General features: G+C 54.8%; 1 protein-coding gene and 1 pseudogene across 2 annotated transcripts; one reads left to right on the top strand and one right to left on the bottom strand.

The window, feature by feature from the left end:
- Nucleotides 1-1832: 1832 nt before the first annotated feature.
- On the top strand, nucleotides 1833-6184 carry LOC112665018 (60S ribosomal protein L9-like; annotated as a pseudogene).
- Nucleotides 6185-8978: 2794 nt separating this feature from the next.
- Nucleotides 8979-17268, bottom strand: C17H2orf50 (chromosome 17 C2orf50 homolog). 2 transcript variants are annotated; one of them, XM_025454660.3, is made up of 3 exons: nucleotides 16877-17268; nucleotides 11987-12026; nucleotides 8979-9982 (listed from the first exon to the last, which is right to left on the bottom strand). In XM_025454660.3, exons 1-3 carry the CDS (start codon nucleotides 17113-17115, stop codon nucleotides 9791-9793), a joined length of 471 nt encoding a protein of 156 aa, XP_025310445.3. In that variant the 5' UTR covers nucleotides 17116-17268; the 3' UTR covers nucleotides 8979-9790. The 2 variants fall into 2 exon arrangements, with proteins under 2 accessions (XP_025310445.3, XP_048952012.1); XM_049096055.1 differs by lacking the exon at nucleotides 8979-9982 and having other exon boundaries at nucleotides 11611-12026.
- Between the last annotated feature and the right edge of the window lie 6308 nt (nucleotides 17269-23576).

The raw sequence follows: 23576 nt of genomic DNA, 5'->3' as shown, positions 1-23576 counted from the left end.
ACAGGCTTTGCCCGTCCGTGGGGGCCAGACCTCCGGGTGGTCTCATTTCCTGCCGTCTCCTGCCGCTGGGGGGGGGCGGGGGGCGCCTCCCGGGCCGGGCTTAGCCCCGAACCCCCGCAAGTCTGGCACTTGAGCATTTCAGAGGGAACGCTTTTCTTAAGGAGGTGGATTCTATGATACAAAGAAGGTAAGATGGACGCGGGCACAAAATGAAGGGATGGAGTGTATTCTCCAAGCCCTCGGGATCGCAGGGGCAGTCCAGGTTCTGAAGCAGGAAAGAAAAAAAATCACCAAAACTCGGTGCTAGAATCCACGGTGGCTGGTCTTGTACTGTGAACCTCGGCCAGGCTCCCAGGCGTTCCTTCTGCCGACCCCACGCTCCTCCGTGCGCCTCCAGCCCTCACCTGGCCATCAAAACCCTTCCCCTGGAAAAACAAAACAAAACAAAACGAAACAAACAAAAAAAACCAAACCCCAGAAGTATTGAGTCCTTCCAAAATTAAAGGGAAACAGGATGTTCAGAAGGAAACTTTTAAGAGGAAAATTGTGTGTTTCATCCTTATCTTCTAGAGATCCTGAAATACTTCCAGATGAAATAATAATATGTCTGGAACTTGCTTCAAATAATGGGTGCTTGGGTGGAAGGAAGGGTGGGGATGTAGACGAGATTAGATGTGAGTTAATGGTTTTGGGCCTTGGTTATGGGCATATAGGAGATTACCGTTCTACAATAAAAGTTTAAAAACCAAAGAGAAGACAGGCATGAAGTGCTGTTACCCTCATTTTTAAGGGGAGGAGTCTGTGCTGCAGAAGGTGGGGCAGCTTCCTCCTCACCCACAACCAGCACCAGCTGGAGCCCAACTCTGTTCTCCCAGGACGCTCCGCCGGAGGCTGCTGGAAGCAGGGCCACAGGGGTGGCTCCGTGGCTCCAGCTCCCCCGGAGGCAAGGTTGGCTCTCACGCGTTGGCATCGCCAGCCAGGTGTCCTTGCGATGCCCTGACCGAGCCCTGCCCAGACTGTTACTGAGGGCTCAGGCGTCCCTGGGAACCAGCCATTTGCCCACGGAGCCTTACATCCTTTTAATAAATAGAGCATGGTGTTCAGAAACAAAGACCTGGGAGGACATGTGCCTAGTACTTTTGAGGTGTCGGTTGCACCTGCCCTCTTAGGAGACAGAGCTGGGGTGTGTGTGTGTGTGTGTGTGTGTGTGTGTGTGTTGTATTAGTCTGCTTGGGCTGCTTTAACAAAATACCACACTCTGGGTGGCATAAACAACACAAATTTATTTTCCCATAGTTCTGGAAGCTGGAGATGGAAGGTGCTGGCAACGTTGGTTCCTGGTGAGACCCCTCTCCCGGCTGTCTTCTTCCTCTGTCCTCTCTCGGCCTTTTCTTTGTGTGTGCACATCCCTGGTATCTTTCTTCTTATAAGGGCACCAGTCCTATAGGGCTAGGCCTCCACCCTCATGACCCCAATTACCTCTTCAAAAGTCCTATCTCCAAATACAGTCACACTGAGGATTAGTGCTTCCACGTGTGAATTTAGGGGTGGGGGACATAATTTAGTCCAAAATATATATATTCTTAATTCTCTGTATATATCCAAATACATGATATATATGATATATGTCACACATACGCATGCTTCCTTCTAACAGAACCCCCGGATTTGGAGGCACACCAGCTTGAGAAGCACTGGCTCCAGGACCTACAGAGGTTGACTGCACTCCCTGTGGGACACCTTCATAAATACTGATTCTCTTGGCCAAACTTCTGCTACGCACATAATGGACCGCAGTCAGGTTAAAATGCCATTCCCTGACATCGATTTAAAATGTGGCTAATCTGTTCTTTGCCACATCTGCTGCGAGAACAAAGACCATTCTCAGCAATCAGGCTTTGGACGGTCAAAGAAATGTCGACCCTGCTCTGCAGGGACGCGCTGCTAACGTGAAGGGCCCCACAGGAACCCTGCCAAAGGACTTCAATCACATCAGCATAGAACTCGGTCTCCTTGGAAAGGAGAAGAAGAGGCTCCGAGTTGACAAATGGTAGGAACCAGAAGAGAACTGGCTACTGTCTGCACCAACTGTAGTCGTGTGCAGAAGGTGATCGAGGGTGTTACTCTGGGCTTCCGGTACAAGATGAGGTGACTGAGGAAGTGTATGCTCACTTCCCCATTAACGTTGTTATCTAGGAGAAGGGTTCTCTTCTCGAAATCTGAAATTTCTCGGGTGAAAAAATACATCTGCAGGGCTTGGATGAGGCCAGGTGTTGCTTGTTCTGAATCTCAAGCCCAGAAAGAGGAGTTAATTCTTGAAGGAAATGACCTTGAACTTGTATCAAATTCAACTGCTTTGATTCAGCAAGCTACAACTGTTAAAAACACGGCTATCAGAAAATCCGCGGTGCTATGTATGTTTCTGAAAAAGGAACGGTTCAGCAGGCTGATGGGTAAGATCTAAGCTGTCCAGCTACAGAAGCAGCAGGATGCCAGATGATTTTTTTTTAGACTTATTTGTGAGAGTTTAAAGATGCAATAATAGCTGTATTGACTCGGGGGATTTTTCTTTAAAAAAAAATGCAGCTAATCTTCAAAATGGCAAGTGCAGGATGGTCTTCTTTACTGTTAGCTGCACTGAGGACCCTGTTGCATCGTCTTACAAAAACCAGGTGGCTTCAACAGCAGACCAACCTCACTATCACCACAGACTTTGGAACAAAAAGCTCAATATAACTTTCCTTTGGGTCACAGAATTGCATGCTTGTGTGGTTGCTCACTATGGAAAATTCAAAATGAGTCTGGGCGAGCCTCCTAGCCAGGGTCCCAGGAGACGACAGAATGTTCTGGAACTTTGAGGGGATCTGGAAGTTCTCTGCCAAGAAGAGTGTGACGGTGAAGGTCTAGGGACAGACCACACAATCCTCTTTAGTTAGCTTAGTTATGATCACCCGGTGTTGAGCAGCTTAAGGACAAGGAAGCAGGTAGTAGGAAGAGTCTCTAAGGAGCAGAAGGGTCCCTGAAGAATCGCCCTGGGAGGGGAGCTGCTGTGCCGTGTCCACCACCGCAGGAAGCTGCCACCACAGCTGCCCGGTGCTCTTGAAGCTGGAGCCTGCCGCAAGCCATCAAGGCCCAGCTGTCCCAGAAGGACCGCGTTCCTGTCTCTCTGTCCTTCTGGAAGGGTCCTGCCTTCTGAAGGGTGGCGCCTTCTGCCTTCTGAGCCTCCTGGGGGTGCTCCTGCTTGGTAGGAACTAGGTCACATGAGAAGCCCAACTGCCAGGGCATCTGCTACAGCCAGCCTCATTGTTGGTCCGCTGTCACAGCCAGTGACTTCACATGACCGTGTCCTCAGAGCACGGCACAATGACTGCAGGGCAAAGCCACCCCAGGGTCTGGGGTGCTTTGGACCGAAGCAGCTCCTAGCTGGTTTCACCTCTTATCCCAGAGTGCTCTGAGGGCTCTGTCACTCAGACTAGGCTCCTGTGCTCGAGGGGCCGGGGAAGGAGATGGGGGAGCTGGAGAGGCCCCGGGCCCCGGGCATGGGGAAGAGAGTATCTGATTGCAGGGCCAGGGGCCGGGCCGGCTCTGAGGACCGAAGCTGCAGGAAGTCTGGCAGAGACAGCCACCCCGGCTGTGTCAGTGACAATCTCAGGGCAAAGAGCACCCCCTGACCTCCGTGCCCTGTCCCCCTGCCTCTTCCAAAATGCCATGCTGCTCTGAACACAAGGACTCCGCTGGACTTGGCCATGGACCTGCAGTTTTGAGTCCTGGGTCCTGTCCTTGAGCGGCTGAGGATGGAGAGGGAAGAAGGCACGAGCGTGCTGGGCATCAGGCAGGGAGCAGGACGCCCTGAGAGAGAAGGGGGCGGGGAGGTGGCCCCCGGGAGCACCCAGGGGGAGCACTTATGCTTTCCCTGGATTTGGGATCGAGTCTCAGGTATGTCAAGGCGTCATTTCAGTTTCTATCTGAAAAAGGATCTGAAAAGGGATCTACGCGGTTGACTGAGTGTTCCCCCCCCCCCCCATGGTTTTAGTAAACTCTGCTAGTTCTCAGATAACACCATTTGGGCGCAGGCTGTTCTTGCTTTCACACGAGCAGTAGGAATCACGCTGGCCTCGGCCCTGGTCAGATTGCTCATCAGCAGTCACTGCTTGTAGGAGGTAAAATAAGGAAGTAAAGAGCTTTCTTACAAACATCAAAGGCTTATCAACAGCAGACTGACAATGGTAGAAGCATCTAGAAGTGGAGTGCCTGCTGCGTGGCAGGTGTTTCGTTTTCATTGTGGTGTCCCACTTATCTGCTGAAGCAGGAAGGCCTTTCCCATTCTGTGGTGGTCCACGTTGGAAGTCGCTGGCCCCACTGAGGGGCTGTAGCTCCCTCTTCTCCCTCCCATCGGCTCGCCCTCCCTTCCTCCGGGGTCCCCAGGAACAGCTAGAGGAGAGAGTGGCTCCAGCCTGGGGCCCAGCCTGCCCCCACTCTCCTGGCAGTGCTCCCTGCCTGAGGGACCCCTGTAAGACAGAGCTGTCCTTCTGTGGTGTGGGACAAACAATCTCCAGGCCGAGGACAGAAGCCGCCTGGTCTGGGAGTGAGCCAGCTGAGGCAGGGTTGTGGGAAGAGGATTTCTAAGCCCCTCCCATGCTGCTTTGCATGCAGCCTCTGATGTGGCTAATGTGGGTGTGGGGCTCAGGTGCCTTGCAAACTTCTGCTGTCTTCCCAGCGTGAGATGAGCAAGCCCTTCACTTGCCTAGGCCTCAGTTTCTTCATTTTAAAATGAGGGGAGTCATACCCACCTCATAAATGTACTGAGAGGTACACAGTAGGCGTCTAATATATGGTAGTTCCTGACTGAGTGCAAATGAGCAGAGTGTTTTAGGGGTTTGTGGCCACCGGCCTTGCTCCTGAAACTGTGAGGAGCCAGTTGCCCAAGGAGGAGTCAAGGATAGGCTCTGCGGGAGGTGGGGAGTCCCAGCCCCCCGTTCCAGCCGGGACACGCCCTAGGATGTTGGCCCATCCGACTGGCTGGCCGAGCTTTGGGGCTCCCCTGTATCCTCAGGAGGGTGGGGAGTTGCCGGGGTGGGGGTTCTGCGGTGCCCACCCTCTGGGATATCTCTCCGGCCCCTGACACGTGTCCCCATCCGGAGGAACTCTGCTTCTTCTCCATCTACACAGTTACCTGAGTGACAGCCTGTCACAGGAGCCTGACCCCACCGGAGCTGGCCACGTAACATCTCCCTGGGGAATGTGGGGTCGAGCGCTGACCCGTTCTGTCAGCACCCGGGCTCTTCGGTAGGACAGACGTCAACTCTGGAGGGCCACGGGTTATGGCCAGTCCCCTGGTCACCATTTTTGTCGGTTTGCTGGTTTGTTTTTTTAAGGCTCCCAAACCTACAGAAAGGTTGCAAGACTTCACTCAACAGGCATATGCTCTTCACCGAAGTTTATCAGTTGTTGACATTTTTATCCACATTTGCTTGGTTTCTATTTATATAGAGCACACATTTTGTGGTTGCCAAACCATTTGCAGGTGACTTTCAGACCTCGTGACACTTTACCCCACATACACCTCTTAGGAACAGGGACATGGTCCTGCGTAACCTTGATAGAATGATTGTGCTGTGCGAATCTAACATCGGTACGATGCTCGGCCTACTATTTAGTGCCTATCCTCTGATATGCAGTCTGCAAAGTGTCCTCTAGAGCTGCTTTTGCTTTGTCGTGAGAGATGGTCCCGACGACGCTCTGCGCTGCCTTTAACGTATGTCGCGTCCTCAGCCGTCCCGTGTCCCTTATGACATTGACGGTTGAAGAGTCAAGGCCGGCCGTTTGGCAGAATGGACCTCAGCTGGGGTGTGCCCGGTGTGTCTTCACGATGTGGCTCAGGTTATGGGGAGCGGGGAGGGGGTGCTCCGTGTGTGGGTGCTCCTCCCCAGCGGGTCACCTCAGGAGGCACCTGCTGTCCGCTGTCCTCTGGTTGGGGAGGTTAAATTTAATAATGTGGTTAATGGGAATCTCCCAGACTTCACCGTTTATCCCTTCCTAAGAATCTTTCACATAATTCTTTCAACGTCTTTTACTGATTCTTACCTAAATTAGATAAAATGGCGATTTTCTGTTTTCATCATTTATTCTACGTTCTTCGGTAGAGAGGAGCTTTTCTTCCTGTACTTAAAAAACTTAAAACTTATTGATATGAACTCATGGCTTCATTATTATTATTGTTATTATTATTCTTTGATGGGATTTGTGGGGGCTTTGCTTAGAAGCTGTACGGGCTGGGTTGCCGGGTGAAGTCAGGTAAGGACATCACTCTGATGCTCACCTTGTCCCAAATTTGGCCTGTGGGAGCCCCTTCAGACGGGCTCTTACATCCAGTCCCTTTGAGGCTCCTCATCCCGTTTTGAACACTTCCTCACTTTCTGCCACAGGAGGAGGCTCCAGGCTCACTTTGTACGTTCCCTGGACAGTGGGTTGTTGTTGTTGTTTTAATGGGAGCAGAGACGCTGGCTCTGCCACAGAGAGGAGAAAGAGGCAGAGGTGCTCAGAGAAGCAGTTAAAAAGGCGAAGAAGGAATCCCTGAGTCTCAGTGTGGCTCATTAGCCCCTGATTCTAGTTCTCCCTGGCCTCGGGCAGGGAGATGTCTCAGTTCCTCATTTCTTTCTTTCTTTTTTTTTTTTTTTAAGATTTTATTTATTTATTCATGATAGACATAGAGAAAGAGAGAGAGGCAGAGACACAGGCAGAGGGAGAAGCAGGCTCCACGCAGGGAGCCCGACGCGGGACTTGATCTCGGGACTCCAGGATCATGCCCTGGGCTGAAGGCAGGCGCTAAACCACTGAGCCACCCAGGGATCCCCCAGCTCCTCGTTTCTTTCTTTCTTTTTTTTTTTTTTTCAGCTCCTCGTTTCTAACGGCCCTCTTGCCTTTGCTGTGCCGACACGCAGGCTTGATGGAGAAGCCACTTCTCCTCCTGGCCCAGCCAGCCTCCTTTGTTCTGCTCCAAGCGAGACACTGAGGCAGACCGGCGTGCTGGTATGAGGAGGGGGCCCCGCGATGATGCCCTGCGCAGGTGGGCTGCAGAGTGCAGGAGGAGGCCCTTGCGGGGATCTCCGCTCTCTGGATCCCCCTGCCTTGGGGCCCTCCCTGGCACTGCCTGCCCCATCCAGCAGAAATGCCTGGCCCTCCCCATCTCCCCGAATTTTGACTTTTCCTTGAGGAGCAGCTGGGTGGCTCCTTCTGCAGGAGGACTCCCCCCTCCCCAGCCCCCTAGTGGGGACCTGCCTTCTCCACTCCCTCAGATGAGCCTTCTGTCTCTGAGGCTGAGGGTTCCTGAGTCCACAGCCCCATAAGCCAGAGCAGAACTGGTGCCTGCCTCTAGCAGGGCTTGTCCAAGCCTAGACAGGACCGAGTCTGGGACCCGAGCAGTCCAAGGACATCATCCTTGGACTATGTCTGGTGTTGTTTTAAGCAACGTACGGAAAACTATTGCCCAAAGCCACCCACGCAAATGGTCAGATCCTCTGCATCACAGTTGGGATTATCACTCAGCCAATATTTGCTTTCTTTTTTTAAAAGATTTTTATTTATTTATTCATGAGAGAGAAAGAGAGAGAGAGAGAGAGAGAGAGAGAGGCAGAGACACAGGCAGAGGGAGAAGCAGGCTCCATGCAGGGAGCCTGACGTGGGACTCGATCCCGGGTCTCCAGGATCAGGCCCTGGGCTAAACCGCTGAGCCACCCCGGCTGCCCCAATATTTGCTTTCTGAGCCTCGTGCTGTGGACAAAGTGTGCTTTCTTGCCTTAGTGAAGCTGGGGTTGGCCGTGTGACTTGTTTGGCCAATAAGACGTTATCGGATGTGTGCCTATGGAAGCCTTGCGTGGTTCGGTCTGGCTCCCGGTCCCTGGCGCTATGCCCCGAGAACGTGCCCCAGGAAGCTGTGGGTCCCAGATAACGAGAGACGTGTGCACTCGATCTGAAGCTTGGAGCCAAGTCCACGCAGATCCGTGAGCAGGAAATGGAGTGCTGTGTCACACCAGCATGACCGCAGCCAGCAAATGCACTGCGTACACCCGCACAACTCCGCACTCACTGCATGCTTGCACGCTTACGGCCCGAGCCCTGAGCCGGGGCCTTCCTGGGAATCGGACTCTCCTCCCCCATTTTACAGCTGTGAACACTGAGGCCCGGGGAGGAGACGGGTACGGTGAGTCAGGCGCGAGAGTCTGGCTCTTCACTAGCTGTGGGATCCCGGCCGGATTGAATGAAGTCTTTGACTTAGTTTCCAAATCTCTCAAATGGTGACCACTCAGTAATGTGCCAAGCACAGAGTTCGCGCTCGATAGGCACATTGTCTGTAGGCGGCTCTGCTGCCAGGGAGTGCCCATCCGGCGCCTGTCCCTGGGCCTCCTACCCTCCCTCCGGGCACAGGTGAAGTTCTGGATGATTCCCTCCGGTCTGCATGGGCTCCGCCCCGGCTGCATCCGCATTTAACCTCGACTTTTCCTACCTCCTGGGAGTTCCCAGTCTATCTCTTGCTTCCATCCTGTCTCTCACATGGAAATAAGACCCCCTCTGGACCCCCTCTCCTGCTGCGGCTGAGGCCAGGCCGGACCCTCCACGAGGGGCCTCCCCAGAGCACAGAGGGCGTGGGGTGGGTCTGGGGCACAGGTTCCCAGGGGTGCCCTTGCAGGGCCTCAGCTCGGGCTCCGCAGGTGGGCTCCTCCCGACTTGGCTCTGGCCTAACCATGACCACCCAGACCATCACTCAGTAATGAAAGAGATGGACAGACTGATGGTGGGGGGGGGGGGGCTGACCTCCCAGCAGCCCCTGTGTGAGGACCCACACTTCCCTGCATGATTCACCAGGATGCAACCCTCCCTCCCAAGAGAGGGGCGTCCTCAGCAAACACACCCTCATACCATGGTCCAGGCGCTGCTCTGAACAGTTACACACAGTAGCTCATCTCACCTTCACGACAACCTTCTAGAATCAGTACTTTTATTATTTCTGTATGTGGTAGGCAGAAAAATGGCCCACCAAAGACGTCCGTGTCCTAGTCCCTGGGCCCTGTGGATATGTTACCTTACACGCAAAAGGGATTTTGCAGACATGATTAAGAACGGTGAGATGGAGAGATTATCCTGGCTGTCTGAAAAGATGGAAGGAGGGAGGCCGAGAGAGGTTTGGAGATTGGCGATGCTCCCATTCTGCTTGGAGAGGAGGGAGTCACGGGCCGAGGGATGAGGGCAGTCTCTCCTCTAGAAGCTGGAAAAGGCGAGGACTCAGGTGCCTTTAGTGGCCTGAAAGAAACGCAGCCCTGTGCACACCTTGATTTCAGTCCGGTGAGACCACTTTGGATTTCTGACCTCCAGCGCTGTGAGATAATACGTATGTGCTGTTTCCAGCCCCTCGGCGTGTGGCCTACTTGTTACAGCAGCACAGAAGGTTCGAACAACCCGTGCAACAGCTGCTCAGAGTCAGGAGCGGGACTTGAACCCAGGCGGTCAGCTCATGACTGCAAACCCAGGGCTGCCCCTCCTGGGCCTCGAGAGGGGGTCCCCACCGCTGCCGGGTCCAGGGCCACGGGCAAGCTCCTGGAGTCCTTCTGAGCTCATGTGTGAAAATGGGCCAGTGGAGCCTCGGGAAGGCTGTGCGGGGCCAGGAGAGAAGGAGAGGCTGGCGGACACGTGTGGGCTGTTGACTGGGGCCCTGGGGCTGGCCTCCCTCCCCGCGCCACCCCTACACCCACCTGAGGCAGGCCAGCCAGCCCTCCTCCTCCTCCTCCTCTTCCTCCTACACGGGCTGCAGCTCGGCTTCCAGCTTCTTCTTCCGGACTCCGTCCACAAAGAAAAAGTCCATGCCGATGAGGGTTTGCCCCAGGGGCGTGCCCACCCTGCTGCCCACAACCTGGTTCGTGGAGCTGGGGACTGTGTCGGAGAAGAGAGGCACGTACTCCGGCAGCTTCACGGGCTCCTTCTTATTGCCCTGGGGAGAGGGGACAGTCCGTGTCACCAGCTGCATGGAATCCAGGGCAGGCCTGCAGGTGACCAGGACCATCCCAGGGGAGCGGGGGGGCAGGCAAGGGTGCAGGAAGCAGGTGGCCTCTGCAGGCAGCTTCCATCCCAATTTGGCCCCAGGAGCCCAGAGGGTTACGAGACCCTTCAGCTGAGGCCCACTGCACCTTCCTCACCCTGGGCTCCCTACTTCAGATGCTCCCCTGAACCCTCCCCTTTGAGCCTTGGCCTCCAGTGACCCTGGAGGGACCCTGTCTGATTCCAATCTCCATCCCCACCACCTAAGACCCTGCCTCGCCTATGGTGGGAGTGCCTGAGGGTTGGTTTGTTTGGGGGTGACTTCTTCACCTGAAGACTGACACACACACAGAAACGTCCCCAAATCATAACCGTCCGGCTCCACAGGCCTCCACAACAGGTCTGAGCAGCGCTGCCCAGATCAAGAAATGCCACCCGCCACAATCTCTAAATCCCAGTTTTGAACTTCATCTTAATAAGACCTTGGCTCCTGTCTCTCGGGAACGTGTTTTCAAGGTCCATGCATGGTTTCGGCTGTGACCACAGCCCATTTGCTGTCCTCGCTTCACCCTCCACCATCATCGTGGGGCTTGTGTGAATGGTCCACGTTATCTCTACCCACCTCGCCGTGGATGGCTTTTGGGTTTGTTCCCAGTCTGGGGGTCTGAACATTCGTGCTCGTGTTTCTGGTGACTTCTGGGACTGGAAGGTGAACGAGTGAGTGAATGCATGTTGTGAGAATAATCTGATGAGGCCTTGGGTTGGGGGTTAACTCTGTGCTACCTGGGCTCAAATAGAGGCTATGGGACCAGCGAGGTAACAGGATCCTCGCTTTCACGTGGGAAAGTCCAGGCCCAGGTGGCCCCACACCTCTGGGCGCGATGCAGGTGTCAGTGGTCAGGTTGCTAATCTCCAGGCCTTGGCAGGGAGACTCTGGGCTGGAAGCCCAGTCCAGGAGCTCAGGGTGGGACTTCACAACTCGGGACCCACACCTTCTCTCCCAGGGCAGACAGCGAGCCCGCAGGCTGGGCACGTAGACATTAAGCCTTCCTTCAACCTGGCAGGGCGTGGCCACCGTCTTGGTTGACTTGCTACGCTCGCTGCTCATTTTCCAGGTTGGTTCTCTGACCTTTCTTAACAGCCAGACTCATTCTCCCATTTGGTCATTCACCCAACAGAGTGCAAAATATCGGGTGCTGGGGGGTAGGGCATGGCTGATGGGTGGGGTCCCCAGCCGGACACCCGGAGAAACTGGTGGGTGAAACCTGACCTGCGATAGCCAGGGAGTTGGGCTGGATCTGCCAGCGGGTGAGGAACAGGGGGACCTGATCCAGCTCCCCCAGGAAGGAGAGATTTCTCAGCAGGAGGCATCTGAGCGATGAATGAGCCTGACAAGGCGGAAGCGCATTTCAGGCAGGGGCACAGCATGCACAGAGGCGTAGCTAAAAGGGACGTGGAGGTCAGGGTGGGGGTGGGGGGTGCAGGTCAGATCCTGGGAAGCCTTGTGAGCCACCCTGGGAAACGCAGGTGTACGGAAGGATTTTAAGCAGGATTTTAACTCAGGGTCAGTTTTGTGGTTTAGGAAACTGACTCCGGTAGTGACGTGGAGGACAGATTAGAGGTGGCGCCATGAGAAGCAGGGAATTGGCTTGCGAGGTGGGGTCACCCAAGCTCATCTCCGGCGGGGCACACCACACATCGCTCGCTATCCGCGGCTGGCATCCTCATACGGGGCAGGACATTTCCGAAGCAGACGTCTATCTTTCCCAGTCGGTTCATCTCCATAAACCCAAGAAACGCTGCGGAAAACTGAATGCTCTACGCATTTTCTTTCCCCCAGACCCTGAGTTTCTCGAGACAAGAAAGTGTATTTTTTTTTTTTTTTTGGCCTCTGTACATTCCAGCTTCTAGCACACAGTAGGGCCTCCATCAGCGTTAGACACGTCACTGGCCTTACCAGGGGATCGTAGTCTTTCAGGAAACTCCAGTGCTGAGCCCTGGAAAGGAAAACACGTGGGCAGTGTTACAGCTTCCCGTGACGTTTTTTTCGCAAATGGCTTTCTGTATCAAGGGAATGAGTCGATGCCACGGATGCATTTATTACATCACGGAGGAGCTAAAAAAAATCAAGTGCAACAGACACCCCCAACCAGCCACGTATTTATGGCGTGGCCTCCCAACCAGGCAAGTATCTCAATACCTGATGCTTCCCGGAGCGGGAGGCCTGGCGCCAGAGGAGGCAGCGGCGGCGGGGAGGGCGGGGGGAGCTCCCCGCGTGCCTCTGCCCACGTGGGAGCCCTCAAGGATTTCGTGAAGAAAAGCCAGTGATCGCTCCCTCAATTTTTTTTTTTTTTTTTTTTGTGGCCTTCCAGTGTGGGCAGCAGAAGAAGGTAGGGATGGGGCAGGAGACCAGGATGGTGACGATGGGAAGAAGGGCATTACCTGGGGGGCTAATTTAATTTTTAGTTTAATCTGTTTTTAAGAAGTTGAAGAGTTCTGTAAGACTTATCATAAAAACAGGTTTTCTCTACCCCTGATTCTCGAACCCCACAGCTTCCGGTCAGGCTTCCAGCCCTCTCACTGTTTCTTTGGGCCTGTCACCACCCCATTCCGGAATAATAAATCTAGGCTACTATTTCTTGAGTTTTTGAAATTATAAACATATCTGTGGACTTCCTCTTGTGGGAGAATTTCTTTTTTAAGATTTTGTTTATTAATTCATGGGAGACACAGAGAGGGGCGGAGACACAGGCAGAGGGAGAAGCAGGCTCCCCCGCGGGGATGTGGGACTTGATCCCAGGACCCCGGGATCAGCACCCTGAGCCGAAGGCAGATGCTCAACCACAGAGCCACCCAGGGGTCCCTCTCATGGGAAAATTGATTATGAGTTAGCTCCCCTGCCCCTCTTCCCTTCCCTCATTTCTTCCACAAATGACTATATTCTAGATTTTGGCTGAACCAACATGTATTGTTTATATCCTTAGGATTCTGTAAACACCGTTCACTAAGCAACTATCCTGGATCATAGGATCCCAGATCCTGCCTTGGACAACGTGGAATTTTTTTCTAGAGTTATAATCACTTTTTTTTCTTAGCTTCTGTGTACAGATCACTGAAACTCTCTAGCAAAATCATAAAGCCCCTCCCGGTACGGTCTTCCACGCAGTCAAATGCAACAGGTAATCCACGTCTCTTTCCCGCTTCTTCTCTAGAGGCCGCCGTCCTGGATCCGGGGTTGCCCTGCTCCCACCAGGGCTGCTGCCCAGGACCTGCCCTGCCCTCCTGACCCCCACTCAGGGGTTCCCTCTTTCGGGGTCTCGGGCCTTCCTTTCTTGTTTACTCCCCTGCTGTGGAGCACATCCTCCAGGGTCAGTGGATGCCTGCATTTCTTTGGTTCTAGAAAATTCTCAGACACTTTCTCCTCCAATATTTCATCTTTCCCAGCCTTCCCTTGGGGTGCTCTGTTGAAAGGTATGTTGGAACTTCTTGTCCCGTTCTCTAGGGTTCCAATTCCTTTTCCGTCTGCTTCCTCTCCTTGTCTTTTTGGAAAATTGTGATGAAGCTGAGTTTATGGTTTCTCACTTCAGTTGTATTTTTTTTTAAGGATTTTTTTTTCTTTCCTTTTAAAGATCTTATTTATTTATCCACAAGAGACACACACAGAGAGGTAGAGACAGAGGCAGAAGGAGAAGCAGGATCCCTTTAAGGAGCCCGATGCAGGACTCGATCCCAGGACCCTGGGATCATGCTGTGAGCTGGAGGCAGATGCTCATCCCTGGGGCCACCCACGTGCCCCTCAACATTACAGATTCGTCTCTAGAGGTTCTCTTGGATTCTTTTTCAAGTTGCCTCTTGGTTCCCCCTGTCTTCAGCCCATCACCCTCCTGAGACGTTGGGGCCCTCCCCAGCCACCCCTTCCTGGGGACCCTGTTCCCTCTCTGCCTGCCCACTCAACCTCCTCCAAGCCTCCCCAGGTGTCCTGATCCCCTCACCAGCCACCACTCCCCGTCTTGTCACAGGGAGCCACGTTTCAATAGCGTTGGTCTTGAACTCACCGAAGGCAGGGACCTTGACCTCAGAGCCACACTAGGACTCAGTGAGAGCCAGTGACGTGGGAGAGGGGATGCCGGGTCCCCGGCTTTGTGCTGCTCATTGCCTGCTGTGCTCGCTGGGGGGCCCTGAGCCAGGCTACTGTGTTCTCGGGCCCTCAGTTTCCCCATCTAGAGAAACCCCGGGGGGAACGGGTGTGTGGGGCACCTCTCAGGGCTGTAGGAGGTAAGACACAGACCTGGTTTCAAGGGCTCAGAGCAAAGAGGAAGGTCAGATGATCTCCCGAATATCTTTTCAAATATTGACGATGTACCAAAAAGATGATACTTTGGATGAGATTCATCATTAAAATGGATTTCACTAGTTCCTCGTTACATTTTTTAAGGCTGCCATTAGAATATGGAATATTTCGTGTGTGGCTCACATGGTGTTTCTGTTGGGTTTCCCTAAACTCTCCCCTCTTGGGTCTGTGACCCCTTTCTTGTCCGGGGCTCATCTCAGCTCATCTCAGAGTGCGTGTGCCCATTGGGTCTAAGACCTTGTCTCCGGGGACACGAGGCCCCTTCCAGGGACAGCCCAGGGGTCCCAGCGCCAGGTTCTCAGGCCCCTCCTCGCTGGGGGCACACGCAGGTTGTGAGGGTCACCCCTGTAGGGGGATGGTCCAGCCGGTTCCCACATATTCAGAGTCGTGGCCGGCACTGGCCTTTCGTCACCCCCTAGAGCGACCCCACGTCCCTTAGCGGTCACTCGCTGCCCTTGTCCCTCCCGTGATGCCGGCCGCCTCCCGGCCCTCTGTCCCCTGGTCCCGCGTCCAGCTCTTGACTGCTGATGCTCAGCGGCCTCCTGGGCGGCCTCCCGCCAGCCCCGCAGGGCGCTCCTCCCACGGTCCTCGCGGCGACTCGGACCCGGACCCGGACCCGGACCCCACTCCCACCTCTGCTCAGGTCTCCGGCTCCTGCTCTCCCCAGGCTCCTTACTGTGTCGACAGCCCTTCCTTTTAAGTGTCCCCTGCACCCCAACCCCTGCCTACACCCCCCCACACCCCACACGCACCACACACACCCTCACCCCACCACACACAGCAGGTACACACCTCCTCCACACCAACACCTCACACACCACACACCCTACACACATACCACACACACCAACACTCCACACACCACACATACACACACACCCCACGTACACACACCCTCCACACCAATGCCACACGCACACCACATACATACCCCTCCACACCACACACCATACACATACGCCCCCCACACATAACCCTATACCCCACACACATTCACCCTCCACACCCCACCCCCACCCCAAACACACCCCCCCACACAGCACACGTACACACCCCCACACATACCACACACAACCTTCACACCAACACTCCGTAAACACCACACACATACCCCACACACTGTGCACACTGTACACGCACACCCTCACTCCATACACCCCCACCCCTCCACACATCTCACATACACACATCCTCCACACCAACACCACACACACCCCACAACACCCTCCAGTCTCACAGCCCACACACCACATATGGACACACATACACCCTATACCCCCACCCCCTTACACACCACACACACACACCACATGTGTACACACACACAACTTCCCCCACACACATCCTGTGCACATATCATACACACCACACACACATACACACACCTGCCACACCCCCATGCCTCACATCTCCCCCCACACCACACACATGCACACACCTCAATACACCAACACACCACAGACACACCACACACCCTCTCACTCTAATCCATCAGCAGTTCTCATAACGCTACCATGAAGCCATTCCTCGAGTTTTCTCAGATCTCAGGCTAGATCACATCATGCTCTTCCTCGAAACCCTTGATGGTGTCTCATTACATTTAAAAAAATATGACCTTTTACAGTATATGACATGTTCCTCCTACTTCTGATCTTTTTTTTAAAGGTTTCTTTTTTTAAAAAATATTTTATTGATTTATTCATGAGAGGCAGAGAGAGAGGCAGAGATACAGGCTGAGGGAGAAGCAGGGTCCCTGCGGGGACCCCGATGTGAGACTCCATCCCAGGACCCCGGGGTCATGCCCTGAGCCAAAGGCAGGCCCTCAACCACTGAGCCACCCAGGTGTCCCCTATGTCTGATCTTGAGGCTCCTGTCCCCTCGCCGACTGCCTCAGCCACATGGACTGTCTTTGTTTTGTTCTGTTTTTAAAAACACCAGACTCTCCGTGGCCCCTTCTCACATTTCCCGACAGCCTCTGGGCCACCTCCTCAGAGAGGCCTCTGTGAGCAGCCTGTAGAAAGAAGGTGCCCACCGACCCCTCGCTCCATGACACTCGCCACACTATTTCTTGTCTCTCGGCTGGCTTTGTGGTGGCCCAGTCCTGAGCTGGGGGCTCCCAGGAGCCAGGTGTCGGCCTGTGTTGTCCCTCATCGCAGCCTGACAGGAATGTCTGGATTGATCGGATGCCTGAAGGGATGTCTCTCCCTTGGGTCAGAGGGTGAGGGCTCCCCCCCTCCACTGCTGCCCCCCAGTCTCTCCCTGGGGCTCCAGCTGGAGGGATTATTCAAAGGCAGATGGGACCCCAGAGTGAGCGCTGGGCCACCTGGCCCCTGCCACCTCTCCCTCCCACCCTCGGGCTCCAGTCTGGCCGGCGTGTTCTCCCCAACTCGTGGCCCGAGCACTTTGACGCCAACACGTTTGCCTGCTTACTCCTTCTCATGGGTCTCTCTTTTTCCAGAAGCTTCCTAGACCCCGAGGGTCAGGCAGGGCACTCACCAACGCTGCTGGCCCCTCCTCTCGGCCTCCAAGAGCTCCCTCCACAGCTGGTCCCGCTGCACACCGTTCGTTCCCAGGGCCCAGCGCTCCGCTTCTGGGGCCTGGGGGGCTTGGCGACCCCTGCCCACCGCGGGGCCACCTCGGGCAGTGCGGGAATCTACGGCTGGCGGCCTGGTTGAGGGCAGCCGGTACCCAGCGGACGAGGTTTTCTGGAGCCCAGGGGTGGGGGGGCTCCCCATGGGTACGGGTGTGATGGGGAGGCAGAGAGAGACAGAGAAGTGGAGAGATCGAGAGAGACACAGGAGAGAGAGGCTCCGGGCTGAGCCTGGGCGGGGGTCCTCCCCGCCGCCCCCCAGGCCCCAGGCTCCGAGTGGCTGAAGTCGGCGGGGAGAGCGCTGGAGCCGCTGTGTTTTGAGCTTCTGCCTGTGTTGACGGTTGTCCAGGGGACGGGCCAGCTCCCGAGTGTGTGTGACATCTGAACCCGGGGAGGGGGGCGGGTGGAGAGACTTTCTGCGTCTGTACCAGGCCCAGCTCAGCTGCCCCTCAGCTCTGTCCCCAGGGCCCCTGGCCCCCTGGCCCCCTGGCCGGAGACCTCAAAAACAGCATGGGGGAGGGAGAGGGGGACCAGAGCCCTGATTTCTGGGGCAGTGAGGAAAGACCCTGGCTCCTAGACAGGATGGGGGTGTGTTGGGGCCGCGGCCTCCCAATTGCCGCATGGCCTTGAGCTGCTCTGCCCCGCTTGGGGCATGTGAAAGGACCATAATAACCCGCTCAGCTCCCCTGGGGACATGGGCTCCCACCAGAAGGTGGATGGAGGTGCTTCGTGAGCTACAGAGAAGATGCCAGTGCGATGCTCTGCTTCTCTGTTGGAGGAGGCTGCGAGCACGTGGCAGCAAGGGGAACCTGGTGACACTGTACCTTCATACCTGGTCTAGCTGCAAAAACCTGGAGGGTTTACAAAGCACCACCTTCATCTTGCTAAACCCTCCGGATCCCCCAGGACAGGTATTTCGGACTCTGTTCTACAGAGGAAGGAACCAAGGCCCTCGCCAGCGGGATTAGGTGACTGTCCCAGGCCACGCAGTTACTAGCCGAGGCTTGGCCTTGAATTTAGATTTTCTGAAGGAATCAAGGGGAACTGGAGGGTGGGGATTCGCGTTTTGAGCCTCCAGCTGCGAATCTGCTCTCAGCCAGTGTGGCCCGAGTGGCTCTGTGGCCCCGGGCCTCTCCGGCCTCTCCTGCTGTGGCTCAGCTAAGCTCCTCGCACACGCCGCCCTCACCTGCTGCCAGGTCTCCCAGCTTCGGGCTGTCCCCTGTCCCTGTCCATGTGGGCAGATTTCCGGATCTTTCCCTGAAACTCTTCTGTGGGCCGATCCAGCTGGGCGTGGTGCTCCCTTCTCTGTATAGCTGGAAAACGGGTTCCCCGTCAACTAAGCACCCACAAAGCCCTGCTCGAGGAGGTATGTCTGGTGCCCCAGGGTGTGGGGACAGGTCAGCCAATGCACCTGAGCTCGCACTGGATCTGCTTTCCAGAAGGAGGGGCCAAGGAGTGAAGAGGACAAGAGGATTTGCCAGGTGGAAAAACTGGGGCAAGGAGGAAAAGCATGGATGCAGGAGGGAGCACCAGTATTGGGGGGAGGTAGAGGGGAGGAGGCGAGGTCTGAGGCTGGCGGGTGGGGCCCCAGGACCACAGGGCTGGTCGGAGCTGTGCCTGGAGTTAGCGCACAAGGGAGAGAGAGACGCTGCTGAGGCAAAGAAGCATCGGGAAAGAAGAAGCAAGGGAGTGACCACGGCCATGGCCCAGGTGAGCGGTGGGGAGGCCCGCACTGGCTTTGGGCCGAGGGCTGGAACAGAGATGGGGTGACAGCGGCCAGCATTTGCCTGAGGAGGTGGCGCCGAGTGATGTGACCTTCTGGGACAACATTAGTTTAGTCCCAAAGCAGAGGCTGGGGGGCTGGTGGGGGCTGTCTGTCCTCTCTCTTCTCTTCTTCCCCCAGAGCTGGGACATGCAGCCTGGCCTTCAGTGATCTTGAAGTTCTCCCAGTAAAGATAAACTGGGTGAACCCCCTGGACCCTGGAACAGGCTTTTCTGGTGGCTATTTTCTTTTCGGTGGATGTGCCCCGGCGCAGCCAGGACAGGCCCCCACTAGTTGCCGAAGAGTGGCAGCTCTGATCTGACCTCCACAAACCTCTGGAAGGGGTCGCATGAGTGTGTTTACAGAGGGCAGTCCCTGCGGCAAGGGACACCTCTCATAAGACGACCACAGGCTGTGGCGTGGAGCAGCTCGGTTGCTCAGATACCTTAGCCCAGGTCTCCTGGCCCCAAGCCCCAGAGACAAGGGACAAGGCCAAAAGGCCAGCAGGGGCATCCAGGATGACCAAGTGCTTGATGTATGTAGAGGCTGAATACTTCTGTGGGGGTTAGTCTTTAATTCAGAAGCCATTTACTGACAGATGGTAGCAGGATGGATAGAAATGTGACAAAGCAAATACAACAAAATATTGTTGTAGTGTAATTGTAGAGTCAAGGTCATGGGTATATGGGTATTCAAGGTACCTACTTTCAGTGTTTCTCTATGTTTGAAATTTTTCAAAATAAAATGTTGGGGGCAAAAAGACCTCTCCGGCCAGTCCAGCTGGAACACATTCCGTTTCCTCAGTCACTGACCTGGAAAAGTGTCCAGATCCACTCTGGGTGGTCTCCCTAAGCCCCAGCCTGGGGGACCCATCCCCTCCTCCTCAAAGAGAATCAGGACTCTGGGTATCTGTGGTGCTTTGTGACTTGCTGGGTGTCCTTGAGCAAGTCATTGCCCCTTCCACACCCCACAACTTGTGATGTAACTTTACATACAACTCTCCACGATAGGACAAAAATCCCTGCATTTGGGGGCTACTGGAGCTGTATTTTAGTGGATTTCTCCCATCCCCAAGAAGGATTTTTTTTTAATAAAGATTTTATTTATTTATTCATGAAAGACACAGAGAGAGAGGCAGAGACATAGGCAGAGGGAGAAGCAGGCTCCCCCCCACCCCCCCGCGGGGATGCAGGACTTGATCCCAGGACCCCGGGATCATGACCTGAGCTGAAGGCAGACGCTCAACCACCGAGCCACCCAGGTGTTCCCCCCAAGATGGACTTTACCGTAGGTTCTGGTAAATTCTACAGCCTGGGCTCTGGTGTGCAATGACAGGCCGGGTCCCACTGGGCCAGGTGGTCGCAACCTGGGAGGATTGGCCCAGCCAAGTGAGGCTCCGCCCCGCGGGGCAGGTGTGGGGGGCTGGCCGGAGAAGCCTCGCCCCTCCCCGTAGACCCCGCCCCTTCCCCTGCAGGGGCTGCCTTGGGTTTGCCTGCCTGGTTTAGGCCTTCCTCCTGTCTCCGAGATCCACCCCCTCCCAGATGAAAATTTGGGCTTAACACCAACCTCTGTTGGTGCAGGTGAGGTGTCCCCCTGCAGACACCCTCAAGGCTTCATAAAAGGTGGTGAAAGCCAAAGGATTCCGGGCCACCATCCACACCTTCCCAGCTGCTCCTACCAAGTCCCCAGAAAGTTCTGAGATTATGAGGACAGCAACATTCAAGGTAATGTGTGGATCAGCCCACACCCCCTTGTCATCCCAATCATTTCACTTTTGAACAGTGGCTTTTGATCTTACCGTTTGCTCCTTCTTTGCTGTCAACTCACCCACCATTTTGTCTTCAGCTTAAAAAAATTTAACATCAGAAACATCTTTTCACGTTTTTCTTCATGACCTTTATACTTCTCACTTTAATCAGCTTCTTAGAATTGGGGTGTCGCAATTCACTTAGCCATTTTTTCCAGTTCTTGGGCATTTACTTGGTTTCCGGATTTAGCATTAGCTCTGATGGATATCTTTGTGCTTCTTTCTGTTGAATTGTTTCACCAGGATGGATTCCCGGAAGGGGATGACTGAGCCAAAGGATATGGACATTTTATTTTATTTTTAAAAGATTTCATTTATTTACTCATGAGAGACAGAGAGGCAGAGACAGAGGCAGAGGGAGAAGCAGGCTCCCTGCGGGGACCCCGATGTGGGACTCGATCCCAGGACCCTGGGATCATGACCTGAGCCAAAGGCAGACGCTCAACCCCTGAGCCACCCAGGCGTCCCAGATATGGACATTTTAATGACACGCAGTCTACAGAGCAGTGTTGCCCCCCAGCCAGGCATGTGTGCGTCAGCTGAGCTGGTCCTGCCAGAACTGGAAGCTGTGCGTCAGGGTCTCTGAGGCCAGCCCCAGGTTGGTGATTTGCTAGGAAGACACCAGAACACAAGCCTCTAAAGCCTCTCCTGTGGAGTCACACGGACACACTGGTTCCCCAGCAGTGAGGTGTGACAACACATGTGGAAGGTTGTCGACTTCATATGCCCTGTTTTTAAAAGAGATTTATTCATTTATTTGAGAGACCCAGGAAGAGAGAAAGAGAGAGAGAGCGCACATGAGCAGAGGAGAGTGGCAGAGGGAGAAAATCTCAAGCAGCCTCCCTGCTGAGCCTGGAGCCCGACACGGGGCTCGATCCCATGTCCACAGCTCCTGACCTGAGCTGAAACCAAGAGTCAGATGCTCAACCAACTGAGCCCCCCCAGGTGCCCTGACTGGCCGGGGCAGGTCTCCGTGCCCAGGACTTTCCCTGGGGTCAAGTCATGTACACACCTCTGAGAAGCACGTCCCCAAATTCCAGAGTCCCAGAAGGAAAGCAAGCGCTCAGCGTGAACCATAGTGTAGCACAGCTTAGGTACAGGGAGCCACTCTTATCAGGGAATGGAGGCCACCCTCTCGACATCTAGGTCCCCAGACCCCGGGGGAAGGGCTCCCGGCCCTTCTGAGAGTAGTGGTCTCAGGCGCTCTAGTAACTGCTTTGCACTTGCATGATTTCACTGGCTAGCACTTAACTACTCCCCATTTTTCCCACGAGCATCCTTGGCAATTTACAGCAATTAGGGACTCTACGTTTTCAATACCAATCTAGGCTCTGGGAGATAATTTAAATATTCCCTGATAGATAAGTACATTAAAAATAATAATTGTATGGCACTTCAGGTTTGAGAGTGTGCTTGCACGTCTCAGTGAAGTACGACAGCCTTGCGAGGGATGGTCACTCATATCTGGATTCGGTGCAGAGCCTGGGTGCTCAGAAAGCCATGCTCCCCGCTGGTTCCATGGGCAGGAGATGGGGTGCCAGGACTGGAACCCCTGCTGACTGCCATTTCTGGTCTCTGCCTAAATTGTTATTTGCAGGGGAAAAGCATCCCACATAAGCAGGTTTACCTTGGCTATCCAAAATATAAACTCAGTGGTTTATATTCTGAAGACCCTGGATCCCTGGGAGTTGGGGGCATTCTAAGCACTGGAAGAAAATATTCTGGGGCACCGTCTTTATTTTCTCTATTCTGGAACTTCCCAGTGATGGGCAGCTGAATGCTTTTCAGGAGAAAGGAGTTGAATGGGGATGACTGCAATGCACCTCTGGGGCAGCAGGGGACAGCCTGTAGCTTTGCATCCTCCATCAGCTCTAAATTCTGAGATTCCCTCCCATTCTGTGTCCCAGGGCACTGAGAGAAGCCCGGCGTCCTGAAGGCACTCTGGAAATGAGTGTAATGTCCAGAAAAGGTGTCCAGGAAGGAATCCAGCAGTGGGCCTGGGGAAAACCGGTGCTTGACAGAGAGCCCTCAGTTAGCAGCGGCTCTGGGCGGGAGTGAGACCCCAAATGGTTTGCAACAGGTAGAGCCAGGCACCAGCCGACCACCTGGAGGACTGGAGGCCACCTGCTGCCACACAGTGTGCAGGAGTGAGAGGTGAGAGGGGGACGTGGGGGTAAGGGCAGGGAAATGGGGGGCAGCTATTTACCAGTTGGTATGAAGGGATCTGGATGTTTAACAACTGAACCAGTGCTTATAGGCTGATTATTAGCCTGGGTGAGGTCTGTGGGGGCCTGAAGCTGTGGTGTCAAGATCCCTTCAGCCCAAGTGGCTTCTCTGGTTCATTGGATTGGTGGTTATGAGAACATGAGCTTTTCGCAGATCAAGGAGATGTATTACACTATAACAGCAGATCACGCTGCCTTGCCCTTGGCTCTCTGAGCCCCCATGACTTGCCCATGCAGGTCTGTGCCCCCGGGAGCTGGTCCCTGAGACCACACTCCTGCTCCAGGTCCCCCAAGCTCCCCCAGCTGCTGGTGTAGCGGTGGTCTCCCAGGCGAGAGACTGGGGGCCGGGCTGGAGCTGGGGGTAGCTGGGCAGGTGGGGGGTGTGGAGGAGAGCACCTGGCCAGGTACAGAGAGTGGGATCTGTGTCAGGCGGTCACATCTGTGCCAGCTCCAGCCCCAACCCCTGGGTGACCATGGGCAAGCCACTTCATCTGTCTGGCACCCTGACTGGGCCCTGCTGGTGAGGACACGGTGGGAAGGGGGAAGTGAGTGGCCCTGCCAACTCGAGAGTGCACGTCCTCGCTGAGCATGTTCGTGCTCGGTTAGGTTCTTCCAGGGAGAATCGGGTCTAGAATGAGGAAGTGCTGAGGAGGGAGGGACCGGGCACTGAAGTCCAGCAAAGTCCAGTGACCACCAGCAGCTTGTCTCCAAAGAGCAAGTTCGTTTGAATCTGCAGACTGAGTAAAGCACATCGCCCTCCCCGTGTGCCTCATCCTGTTCCTGGAAGGCCTGCATAGGACAAGAAGTCCGAG

The sequence above is a fragment of the Canis lupus genome, chromosome 17 (genome assembly GCF_003254725.2).
Source record: "Canis lupus dingo isolate Sandy chromosome 17, ASM325472v2, whole genome shotgun sequence".
In the NCBI taxonomy this organism is placed as follows: Eukaryota; Metazoa; Chordata; class Mammalia; order Carnivora; family Canidae; genus Canis; species Canis lupus.
This window is presented reverse-complemented; position numbering and strand designations above follow the sequence as displayed.

Bases quoted from the DNA above. Each gene is read 5' to 3' on its own strand.
- C17H2orf50 (XM_049096055.1), bottom strand. From the start codon at position 17,115: ATGGGGAGCCCCCCCACCCCTGGGCTCCAGAAAACCTCGTCCGCTGGG. The intron at 12,027-16,876 runs GTGAGTGCCCTG...TTTCCTTTCCAG, and splicing joins AGGAGGGGCCAGCAGCGTTG to GGCTCAGCACTGGAGTTTCC.